Source organism: Mastigoproctus giganteus, chromosome 7 (genome assembly GCF_048544385.1).
Source record: "Mastigoproctus giganteus isolate SK-2022 chromosome 7, ASM4854438v1, whole genome shotgun sequence".
In the NCBI taxonomy this organism is placed as follows: domain Eukaryota; kingdom Metazoa; phylum Arthropoda; class Arachnida; order Uropygi; family Thelyphonidae; genus Mastigoproctus; species Mastigoproctus giganteus.
The window spans coordinates 133,213,789-133,227,137 of record NC_143581.1 but is presented as its reverse complement, the minus strand read 5'-3'; the positions used below and the strand labels follow the sequence as shown (position 1 = coordinate 133,227,137).

General features: G+C 36.9%; 1 protein-coding gene across 3 annotated transcripts in view; it reads right to left on the bottom strand.

Moving 5' to 3' along the window:
* Positions 1-13,349, bottom strand: part of LOC150083209 (cilia- and flagella-associated protein 52) — a 494,791-nt gene that overhangs the window by 346,320 nt on the left and 135,122 nt on the right. For 2 of the 3 annotated variants that reach the window (XM_090377911.1, XM_090377912.1), the window contains exon 5: positions 8,327-8,455. The exons of the other annotated variant lie outside the window; for it this stretch is intronic. In XM_090377911.1, coding sequence (XP_090234037.1) covers positions 8,327-8,455 — 129 coding nt within the window. The remainder of the gene's footprint in view (positions 1-8,326; positions 8,456-13,349) is intronic. 3 annotated transcript variants of the gene reach the window in all.

Below are 13,349 nucleotides of genomic sequence, written 5' to 3'. Positions count from 1 at the left end.
TTGCTTTTTTACAACTGAAGAATAAGATGGCAATTTATTTGAAATTAAACAATGTCTTTTTGCTTCTTGATATACCTTGTGTTCCACTTTGTACTTTTGTATATTCTTTTCAGTCTGCCACTGGATGCACTCCTTTGAAAATGCTGAATGATTCCCCTTACAGTTTGGGCAGCTTTGTATTTCAGTGGGCAGTCTGTGTGAACATGCTCTTTTGAACCACAGGAGGCACAGGTGGTTACACCCCTGCAGACTGCTTGTGAGTGTCCAAATTTTGGCATTTAAAACACCGGACTAGGTTTGGAATACAAGGTCGAATTTTGCACCTTAAATATCCATCTTTAACAGTTGTTGGTAAAATTGGTGTTTTAAATGTAAGAATGACCATTTGGGTAGGAGTAAGAACCCCATATTTCTTAATGACTATCCTTTTGGCATTTATTACATTTTGATCGCCTAATTCCTGAACGATTTCCTCCTCAGATACATTAAGGAGATCCCACTCGGCTATTACCCCTTTAGAGGAGTTTAAGGTGGCATGCGGGGTAACCTTTGTGGGAATTCCACCAAAAGTCGATATTTTTAATAGTTTTTCCGAGTGTTTATTCTCGTTCATCTCCACTAGAAGGTCTCCGGATTTTAATCTTCGAACCATTTTTGGTGGGCCCGCCACATTCTCAAGACATTTCTGTATTAAGAATGGGGAGAGCTTACTCAAAGGATTGTCAGTCAAAGAATGCAGTATCAAAAAAAGAGGAGCAAAGGTTCCTGTTCCTTCTTTTTTCTGCCGTTTTGCATTACCTGCATTTAAGTCTTCTCTGTTTGAGAGATCTGGATCATTAGATCCATAAGTGACATGTCTATTTATGTCCATCTTTGCTCCTTTTTGCCCTGGGAGAGTGTTTTTCTTCTCCCAGGTTACCAGCCCCGCCACGTGGAGGCAGGAGCGGTGCCACCAGTGACCAAGCGGTTTAGAGGTTTAGTTAGGTTAGTACGGTTATATATATATATATATATATATATATATATATATATATATATATATATACACACACACAAGGAAAGAAAGGTGTATTTCCTTTCTGGATTCTACTTCAAAGCTTTTAAGTAAAGAATCACTTATGAAAAACAAGAAGAATAGTGACACTGGAAAATAAATATAACTAATCCACTGAGAAAGAACGCTATGTATCGCACAAAATATCGCTTGGGCACTATCGCTTGTCACTCGGGGCCCCTTGACTTCTGCTCTAAGGAAAATAGTGAAGTAACTGGTTAAAGAAGTAATGCAAGACCATCTAGACAGGTGTCACTGCATGTGTTTGTTAATGGGTGATCTTTTCTTACCAATTTGAGTGGATACTATGGTACACTAACAAGGGAACTGGATGCAAAAAAATAATTTTGATATCATATACTTGGATTTCAAGAAAGCTTTTTGATACTGCTGCACACAAAAGCTGCTGTACAAACTGGAGTAGTGTAGCATTAAGGGCAAGTTACTGCTATGGATGAGTGGGAGAAGACAGAGAATGGTTATCAGCGGAAACTGCCTTTTGTAGACTAATGTTATTAGTGGAGTCCACCAGGGTTCCGCGTTGTTGTTGTTGTTTTCTGTATTTATTAATGATAATAATGAAGATATATCCGACAATGTCTAAGTTTGCCAAAGGTTAGCAGGATGGTTAATGATAGTTACCAAGGTATATTACTGCAACAAGTTCTAGAAAAATTAGGCTGAGAAATGGCAAGGAAGTTTAACATGGACAAATGCAGGGTACTGCAATATGGTAGCACTAATCCTAAGATTTTGTGTGGCATTACACACAGGGTAGTGGAAAACGAGGACGACATCGGGGTTGTTTGTTTGTTATTGGGTTTTTAGGGGCATTAGCAACTAAGGCCATATTGCTCCGGGATATGCGGTGGTCATTTCCTGACCTTTCCGCATCCTCCGTATTTGGTGGTGACGGGCTCGAACCCCGGTCTAATCAAGAAGCGTGTACTACACAGTGCTTCTCCTTCCCACCTGGCTACGGAGGCACCACACATCGGGGTAGAGGGGGTAATTAGGCAGGCAGATATGAAGTACTATGAGCAGTGTGGACAGGCTATCAGGACAGCTCATGGGGTTTTGTTAATGATATACAAGAATTTTGTTAGCAGTGATAAGGAGATGATTATTAAAATGATGCCTCCAGACCTGTATGCATGGTCTGGTTGATTTGGTTTGGTTTTTAATGGCGCATTGGCAGCTAAGGCCATAATGCGCTGCATGGTCTGGAGGCATCGTTGTATCTGTGGTATTGCATGCAGAGAAGAGTAATGAAATTGGTGAGGGGAACAAAAGGTTGCTCTTACTAAGAAAGGCTTTGGTTCTGCGAATTGCAGCATTAACGGAAAAACCTTCTTTGCTGTTTCCTGAGAGAGCTGCTTGAGGTGTTTAAGGCTCTGAATGACTCAAGCAAGCTGACTGCTGAATATCAATATTCCCCTTTCTCAGATATGAGAGGGAAAAATTCAAACTGAGGAAGGATGGCTGCAGGATATACATATGGGAGGTTTGCCTTCAGCCAGCAGATAGTTGATTGCTCCAACAAACTTTCATCTGTTGCTGTGGATGTGGGTAGTATGAATAAATTCAAGGAATAACTAGAAAAATTAGTGGAGGGGTTAGATGATGATGTGAGATGGGTTTTTTTTTTTTTATAAGCTTGCCCTTTTGCATTATTTGCCATAATTAATAATGTGAGATTATGCAAATCATCAGTATTATGGTTCGGATAAATAAAAAAAAAAAATACAAGAGGTAGAGTGTCTTTTTTCAATGGCTAAATATAAAATACTGGACTCCATCCAGTCATGCTGGGTTTTTTTTTTTTTTTTTTTTTTTGCAAAAAAAAAACAGAAGATTATTAACCACTTCAACTATACAAAATCCATATGGATAACACAAAAACGAAAATTAAAACAGTAATTAGAATCACTATTTTGATTACTGTTTGTAGAACTTTGTTTAGAGTGGGACTCAGATATTGAGATGCAAGTGCTTCTCTGTGAATAATGCAATGTATCCACACTGCATTAGGTGCTCTCTTACGTATAAGCACTTGTAGTCAACTCTGATGACCTGACATGGAACGACCACCATCTGTACAAATGTCAACACATTCAATATTCAATTTTGGTTTTCAGCCATGAAAGTATCTACGATTTCAAACAAATCCTCAGCTTTCATATCGTAATTAATATTTTTGCAGAACAATAGGCCTTCAACAAATTTATCTCCATCTATAAACCATACATAATATATTATATGGGCTTCATTGTGGCTATCAGTTGCTTCATCCAGCTGAATGCCGAATTCATTGCCTTTTAATTTTTCAATTAATTGTTTGTTTATATAGTCAGCAATATCTTGTATTCAGTGATTGATGGTGTTATCTGACAGCAGCACATTTAAGAGGTGTTTAGTTTCAGATTCTCCAATCATTATAGAAACCATATCAATTGCTGCCGGAAAAATAAGCTCTTCTGCAACCATATAAGGTTTCTTGCATTTTGCTACTTTAAATGCAACCATGTATGATGCTAGAAGAGCTTTTTTGGGGATGCTAAATTGCTTCGAAAATATATTTTTTTGTGCATTTATTCTTTGCAATTTGAGGAAAAAAATTTGAGAAGTTTATCTACCAAATTGCTGTGAACACTTTCTAAGTGTCGTTTAAATTTGTTGGGAAGCATGCTTTTTTGCAGCCAACACCTTGGTTTGGTTTTTAGAAGCATTAGCAACTAAGGCCATATTGCTCCGGGAATATGCGGAGGTCATTCCCTGACCTTTCCGCATCCTCCGTATTTGGTGGCGACGGGCTCGACCCCCGGTCTAATCAAAAAGCGTGTTAAGCACTGCTGCTCCTTCCCACCTGGCTACGGAGGCGCCCAACACCTTGAAGCAGATAACACATTGAGGACGTTCGTTGTCCACTATTGTGCATTTGAATCCAAAGTTTAAATACCTGTCATATTTTCTATATTTCCGCTTTCGTTCATCTTTTGACTGTTTTATTTAAATCACTCTTTTTATTCATTTTAAAAATTTTTCTGCCATTGCCAGAAAAACACAAAAAAAACGACACAACGTAACACTATGGTTTGTTTATTTTTAAAACAGACAACCTCGGTATAACACGGTACTTCAACACAGTTTCGCTCTAACACAGTTTGAGAATTGTGGGAAATCTCGCATAACACGGTATTTTTGAGCTTTTGTGCTGGGAAAACCCTGCTATTATGTTAGATGTAATTTTCAACGTTTCCATTCCTTTTTGTGAATACCTGCTGTTGACTCGCTAGTCGATATCGCCTTCATGGTATTTTTCTAAAGCACATTTCTGGATGTCACTACCATAAAACAGTAAACACAATTGCAGTTTCCAGTTTATTGGTCTTATCTGTTAGTGTAATCAATTATAAACAGGTAGTAAACTCGATCTGCTTGCATTTGCTATAGTACCAACAGCTGGAATTCTGTGAGTTTTCACATTATGATGGTGAAATGTGTTTCCCCTTCCATGAAATATTCAATCATATAATAAACATAAATAAATTTTCAGAAACTCATTACTCCGTATCTCACTTGTGAGTATTGTGTTTTTTGCAACTTATGTGTGCCATGTTCTTTGTTATTAACTGCTTATCAGTTTTACTGTTTTTTTTTTTTTTTTGGTTGTGAAATTTAAAAAAGTCAATGAACAGAAATATCAATTAGTTAGTATGTACATATTACAGTATACAGGGTGATTCACTACCAGTGCAACAAACTTGCAGGAGGTGTGGGAGGCACAAAGACGAATCAGAATCACATAGCATTACAGGGTCCAAAATGCCTTCGTCATTTTGCTGACTTCCAGCATTTGCGAACCATTTCTGTTGAAGAAACCAAGTAGCAAAAGTCCTCTGGAGTGGATAATCCACAGGCTCCAATGATTGGACGCATTGCAGATGGTATGAACGCATTTGGTTTGCTGACAGTATCCTCCATACAGTGGATTGGGAAATACCCAATCGGTGGCCTATCGCTCGAGTACTCGTACTCGGATTGCCTTCTGCAAGACGTGGGACATTCTCCTCATTGTCTGGCGTCGTTCACTCTCGATTCATGGTACCTCTCGTGAAACAACCAGTCTCACGTAACCTTCTGTGCACGTGTGCAAAAATCGTACAATGAAGAGCACGCCTGTGCGGGAAACGTTCCTGGTACAAGCGCAGAGCGGCGCGCCCATTACAGTCCGCAGCTCCATATGCGAGGTGCATGTCGGCCAGTTCAACGTTTGAATACTCGTCCATCCTACTGCCTCGGGAACTGGTTCGCAAATGGTGACTTCCAGCGGGATCGCTGTTCATGCGACCTCCCGTTCAACGTCCTCTACCGCATGATGAAAGCATTTTGGACCCTGCAATGCTATGTGATTCCGATTCATCTTTGTGCCCCCTACACCTCCTGCAAGTTTGTCGCACTGGTAGTCAATCACCCTGTATATTAATTAAGATATGTATGTAAGCATAAATTTAATTGGAAAATATTCTTCTGATTTTCACATATCATTTAACTTTGTTAATTGGTAAGGTAATAAAGTTATGCTTTATATCTAAGCAGGGGGGGTCCACTGTATTTTGTTGGGAGATCCCTAGGTTAGGTTTTGTGCTATTGAACTTGTGCTTGTTTGAGACCATAAAAAATTGTGACTTTGAAGTGTGCAGTTCGTGATTTTTAAACAGAGCAGAAGGTATAATAAATCTAGATGCTGCAGAAGAGATTGTGCTTAGGGGTGATGAAGGGAAAGAAAATTAAATGAACATACTTTATCTGATATATAAATATCACAGTTTGTAAGGTAAGACGTTCGTTCAGTTTTTACTATTTAAGTTACTACTATTACAAAAATAATAGTTAAAATATTAAGTTACTACTATACAAATAAAGTTAAAATATCAAGTTATTACTACTATAAAAATTAAGTTTACGATAGTTATAAAAAAAAAAAAAAAAAAAAAAGATGTATTTTTGTTAGCTTTTGGAACGTAATCTCCTTTTTGTACTGGTTCTTAGTCCCATATAACACAGTTTTGCATTACATAAGATTCTGCAGGAACCAAACTACCATGTTATACTAGGGTTATGTGTATTACTATTATGTTCGCTGCAAAGTGAAACCACCATAAGGAAAAAAAAAAAGTGATAACATAAACCAAAGTATATACGGGCAACCCACTTTATAACATGGTTTCGCTCTAACACGATTGATAAATTGTGGCAATCCTCGTACAACACGGTACTTATATAACAAAGTTTCTTCTAACATGGTTAGAGAATTTAAATCTTGCATAACAGGCAATTTTTGAGCTTTTGTGTGGGGGAACCCTGCTATTATGTTGGATGTAATTTTTCAACATTTCAACTCTTTTTGAATCCCCTCTGTTGACTCGCTAGTCAAAAAAATTGAGAAATCCCTGTATTTTATTTTTTTGGGAAATCCCCGTATTACGTTCTGTGCCACTGAACTTGAGCTTGTTGAACTTGTGGTAAAATCTAGATTTCAAAGTTTTATTACTATTGGATAGCACACCAGGCCATCCAAAAGATTTAGCTCATCCAAGCATTGAAGTTATGTTCCTACCACCACAGTTGTACTAGGTTAATACAACTTCTTTCATTCAACCATTAGATTAAAGCATTATATCCACCTTTAAATCCCATTACATCAGAAAATCATTACAGTGAATTTTAGAAAAAAATTGATTCCGAATCTATTGAAGTAATGGAGGCATGGAAACATTTCTCGATTGTGGACTGTATCAGAATCATAGCTTTATCGCTGAAAGAAGTAAAACCGTCAATGTTAAATACGTGTGGAAAAAATCTATGGCCAGAGTCAGTTCATTCAGGAAATATGGTCAAACTGGCAGAAAACGGAATCAGTACGATAGTAGAACTTGCTACGTCAGCAGGAATGGAAGGTTTTGATGATATGACTACTGAAGCCCTCGTGGGTAGCACAGTTGATAGAATTGCCCTCTTCCCCACACTGGGTGGAAAAGACCCGAGTTCGAATCCCATCAATGAAGGGCGGAATTTTTATGGGCCTTTTTCACAACGTGGCTGAGTTAGGCGAGCTCAGGCGAGGGGTAGCATGGCTTTTTTTTTCCGGAAACTTGGGTTTTTTTGTCCAGCAAACAGAAAATTGACCTCAGGACACATGCAATTTATAGACAATATACACAGAATAATGTGGCCTTAGTTGCAGATGCTCCTAAAAAAAGATATGATTACTGAAGATGTTCAAGAATTAGAAAAAGAGGCTGGCAAAGTGGATTTGGTGGGAATGGCATCGGAGGTAAAAATTAGGAGGATGATAGTACAGATGAAAATTCTGAAGTTCCAAATTTTACACTAAAAAGCATACGGGAAGGCATAAAGTTATCCACGCAATTAGAATCTTATTTATTGAGTGCAATTTCTTGAATGAAAGGAGCCCAAAGTTCAAAAGTACCTTCAAAAATGCTTAGTTCCATACGATGAAATTCACAAAGATTTATCAAGCAAAATCAAACAAGCCCAGATTACTGATTTTTTAAAGAGAGCAGAAGATACATAAAATCTAGAATAGTGCATTTTTTTTAATTTTGTTAAAGAAATAGTGTATTTTTTTTAGCTTTTGGAACGTAACCCCCCCCCCCTTTTTGTATACTGTAGTTACTTTTAACATATGCACAACATAGTCTAATATAAACTGCACTACCAGTAACTCACCATATGTAAAATGTTGACATTCATATGTGATTCAAAATATGCGTACGCTTACACCAAACGGCTGATTGTACTCTGAATATGTGGTTACTAAGAGCAGATTTCCACAGTCACATTGTTCAGACTCATGAAAGGTCAAATAACGTACGAAAATATCTGAATCAATTGCTCATAGTAACCAGATCCCAATAATACATTCAGGGAACACAATGCATTTTCTTCATCAAAAATACCCCAAATATTTTCTATAATTATTTACATTAATAATACAGATCAAATGGTAATATATATCAAATAGTAAAAAAAATCATTCTTAATACATTTTTAATATTTGCCATGGAAATCTTACATAAACTATCACATTGTCTGCGACACCCCTAATAAATCATGGCATCTCCCCAGGGCATTGCAATGCACAGTTTGAGAACCGCTGATATACAGACAATGTGAAAACAAAAAAAAAAAAAAGAAAGAATTTAAAAGCTTGACGTAAAACTGAAGATTTTAATGAATCATACTTACTGTCCCCCAGTTATAAACACATTATTTGCAATATTAGCACAACCAATAGCATATGCATGCCTTCCTGTAATAGGACTAACTTGACTACCACAAAGTGGTTCCTTTGACTGCACATCCCAAACAACAACACTAAAAATCAGAAATGTTTATCAGGGAAATGTATAATACAGAATAACACAAAGTAACTTAATTTAAAAATAAGTGAAAAGAAATGTTAGATAAAATACTGAAAGATTTAAAATTTTCTCAACCCTTACCATTTACCATGATTCACTATTCACCTTTTCAATATTCCTACTAGTGAATTTTCACCTGTTCATCTACTTAAGTGAACGTTTAGTTTAAGTAAGTTGTAGCTACTCATTATCTTAAGGAATACTGGTGATGATGGTCATTTAACCCAGCAGACATGCCTATTTTTTAAAGGATCACACACACACACACACACACATGCGCACGCTCGCTCTCTCTCTCTCTCATAAAAAGTAACCATACTTGAAGCCTAAAAATTAAGCAAGAAACAATTCAAAATTGTTCACTTTTTGATGACACCTTTATTTTCAATCTATTACAGGTCGACCATCACGAATCCAGCAGCGTTGGGACCTGTGGGGTGCCGGACAAGTGAGTTTGCCGGATCACCGGTGGTTATTTTGGCACATACATTTTACCCAACAGCTAACCACCTTCTACCTTTAACACGTTGACTGCCAAGCTAGTTTAAGAAAAAATTCCCCGGGGGCCAAAAAATATTTAGGAAATAATTTGATTAGTAATTCTAAAATAAATATTGTAATGTTAGTGTTGTCGTTTTTTCGCTTAAAATATTAAAAAAAAAAAAAACGTCTTTTTTTATGTCACATATATGTGGCCAACGACGCCACATATGTTGGTTACTTTATTTCTTGAGAAGCTGTGTCTGCCACATACGTGTGATGCTATTACGGCATACATATGAAGGTTGTTTGTGATTAATTTATTGCGAGCACTGCAATAAAACTAATTACAATAAAATAAACTCTCAAACATCGCAATAAGTTTGTCAGTATTGTTAGAGATTAGTGAAAACAAGTTCATTAGTGCGCTGTATTATCCATCATATTGTGTTGTGTTTTTCTGCAAGTTTGTATAAGTGTGTTGTAAAAAAAAAAAAAAAAAAATCTAAAAAGGAATGGCTAAAAGAAAATTATTATTATTAATTTTCGTACTGAGATAAGAGGAACTGAGAGAAATTGCTGGAATTTACAATTAAACAGAGTTAAACTTCTCGCAGACACACCGCTGTCGAGTTTTTTCAGAAGTTCAAATTTATCCGTTATGGACAATGTACGGTGTTTCACACCACGAGAGGCACTTCCTTTATGCATTGGAACCAATGCATAAAGGAAGTGCTAAATGGCTGGGGCTAAATGTGAGCTGGTTATAATAATAAATGCAGAAAAACAAGTGGGAATGGCTTGCCAGTGTTTACAAGTTCACGCCAACAGCTGATGCTGCAACCAATGCCACCAAAACAGTAGCAGCAGGTCGGTGCGCCGACCGGGAAATTTTAAATTACGTTCACGGAAATTATGTCCGAATCAGCGGTGGAACCGGATTAGTGATGGTCGACCTGTATTATTAATGTAACTATGAAAAATCCATTTTTTATGTAAAAAATATATACAACCTCAGCTTCATGGACCTATATTTAACAGACTGGATTTAACAGCTGAAAAAAATTTGAGTTTCACCAAAATAATATTAAGTGATCACAATAAATTATCTTATATTAATGTATCAACCAATAAAGTCAAGTTGGATAAGGTGTTTTTTGAGGTTTAACTTTATTTCACTATTTGTAACACATAAATATACAGAGTATATTTAAATTTTCAGTTATGTAGGATACAAAAAGCTTCAAAAAATAAATTTTAATTTAACAGAAATTCAGACACACCCTTCCCTCCTATTAGTCCATAAAATTGAGGGTTCACTGTATTTTTATTATTTATTATTTTTTTTTAATAAAACCACACTCTGCAGAGCTTTAGACGTGTGTTTTATCATCACCCTTATTTGGAAGTTATTTTCACTGTCAGCAAGAACCCACCTTCAACAGTTGGTAGCCAGCCAGGTTCTTCAATAACACAAAACTAGAAAGTGTATTTGGAGGCATTGCCATAAAATGTAAAGCAGCATGCTTTGATAAAAATATAATTATAAGCAAGAGATGTCACTAATTTTAAATTCCTGTTTTTCCGCACATTTATATAATAATTATTATTATCAGACATATGGTGCAAGGAAACCCGAGGCTTATGCTGCACCAGTCAAAAAAAAAATTCTGAGTTACCCTGAGAGCGAGAGAGAGTATCAGAAGTAGAAAGGAGTCACCAAGAAAGAGAAGAATGATGATATTCAGCTCAGGACCCTGGGTGTGCCAAGCCCATACTCACCAGATGTGAGCCCCTTGGATAATTATCGAGAACAGGCTTAAACATGATCCCACATTTTTCCCTGTTTGCACAATAACCATCAGAGATGTGTAGATTGAGAGGACATAGAGCATGATATCACTAAAATTGTGCAGGGTGCCTAGGACTCCAAACATATCTCTGAGTTAACAGCTTCCTTTCTTCAAATGACAGAGAATCAAAGTTGCCTTCGGTGAAAAAATCTGATTGATATCAAGTTAAGGGTTAAAATACAATTAAGTGTTTATTAATTTAAAAATGATTAAAACTATATATGTAAAATATATAGACAAATCACATCAGTGTTTGATCAGCATTTGGTAGGTAAACACTCTACAAACATTATATACTAGAAAGTAAATAATGTATTCTTTTAACGACAAAGCAAAAATCCTTTATTGTCATAAAAAAAAAAAAAAAAGAGCATAAAATAGTTTGGAAAATATTCTAATTAAACAATTCTGGTGAAGGTAAAGAAAGCCTGCATGAGAAGCATGCAAAAGTTCAATGATATTTGCCAGTAAATGTACTTTGCCGTAACGGCATTTGCATTGTTGCTCGCTCTGTAAACAGACAGTGAGTGTTATTGGTCAGGAGTAGAAATTGAATCCCATGGGAGATTGAATCCCTCCTGAAGTGGAGGGGGTAAGCTAACCTTTTTTCTTTAGAATCACTGGTGGACTAGAGGATAAATTGTTTATTAAGGGGGAAAAAAAAAAAAAAAAAAGGCAAAGGAAGCCCACACAAGAAACACGGCAAACTTCGAAAAAGTTTACCAGTGAAACTACGTTATGAACATTTTTTACGACCCCAGAACTTCCAATATGACTCTGTTCGTGATTCAATTAGTTAATTCAATTAGTGATTCTAAAGAAAAAAGGTAAGGTTACCCCCCCTCCACTTCGGGATGAGGCGCCTCCGTAGCCAGTTGGGAAGGAGCAGTAGTGCGTATCACATGCTTCTAGATTAGACCGGGGTTCGAGCCTGTCACCACCAAATACGGAAGATGCGGAAAGGTCAGGGAATGACCACCGCATATCCCGGAGCAATATGGCCTTAGTTGCTAATGTTCCTAAAAAACCAAAACAACAACTTCGGGATGGTTTCAAGCTCCCATGGATTCAATTTCTACTCCTGACCAATAACACCCACCGTCTGTTTACCGAGCAAGCAACAATACAAATGCCATTACGGCAGTACTTTTACCGGTAAATTTCATCGAACTTTTGCATGCTTCTCTTGCAGGCTTTCTTTCCCTTAACCAAAATTCCATATACTGATTATAAAAAAAAAAGATTCAAGACATGAATTTACTTAAAGGTAGAAAACAACTTACTGAATAGAATATTTCCCTCCCAAAATTGCACAGACATTATTTCAGATATGACAGCTAAGACTTGTCACCGGGAAATCCAAAACGTTGATAGAACTGATATTCAGGTCCCATTTATCAGTAAAATGGAGCAAATTTTGGCACATTCATTCTAATCATTCTGTAAGAACCAATTCCCAATAAATCTGCTTGCACCTTCATAATGGTGGGACTGTTAATAACCCTCAGTATAATGCATGTGATTGCTAACACAGTGACCATGTGCAATAGTCCAGACCTTGCACATGGGTATAACCACCCCAAATGCAAGGTCTGAAACACTGCACCTCGTCAGGAAGTGACAACTAAGGCATCAACCCATGTAACCATGGATTGAGATGTGGCATCCACACCACACAAAGGAATGTAAATACTAAATAGCAGATGACTCTCATTATCCACTGCAATACCACCACTTCACTTATTTAGAAGCTTAAAGTGGTGAAAACCATGTTTAGTCTCTGACGCAAAGCCCTTTTTTCCATCATACAGTATGAATGATGTCTTTTGAGGTTACAATGGGCATCGTGGCACAACCCAATATTCCATACATTTAATGGGTACAGCTCTAAAATGATTTCTACAAGATGGCCACTTGCAGTCCACTAACCTGAATCTATGTGTAACTCTCTAGGAGGCATCTGGATAAACTACCATATTACCTATAGCAATTCTTCATGCATTAAGAATATGCAAATAAAAAAAAAAATACTAGATAGCAGTGATCACATTGTATTGCCGTGGGACATGCCTATAGATATAAATATCATCAGGGGTAATTGGAATAGCTTTTGTTCGTAAAGTTGACCACAGTGGTCTAAAACAGTTTTTAAATTCTATACAGCGGGACCAACATAAATTCTAAATGGGAAGCATTCAAGGACAATCACAGAAGTTACTATGCTTTTCATACCAACTAAGAAATACTGTTCAATGCTTAGACTTAAATGAGTGTTAGATGAACTAATGAGACTCATGGCAGAGAATAAAAATGCATGGGTGGCAAATAAATTATCAGGCGATACAGAAGCCTATGGTAGATATAGTCTGTAATCAAGTCAAAAAAGGAGGTTAGGCAAACTAAGGTAGATTATGAGAAGTCTCTAGCAAAGGATACAAAAAAAAAAAAAACAGTCCAGCTGGTAACATCTATCTAAGATGTTTTCATCAAATCGAGCTCCAGGTACCAGTTCCC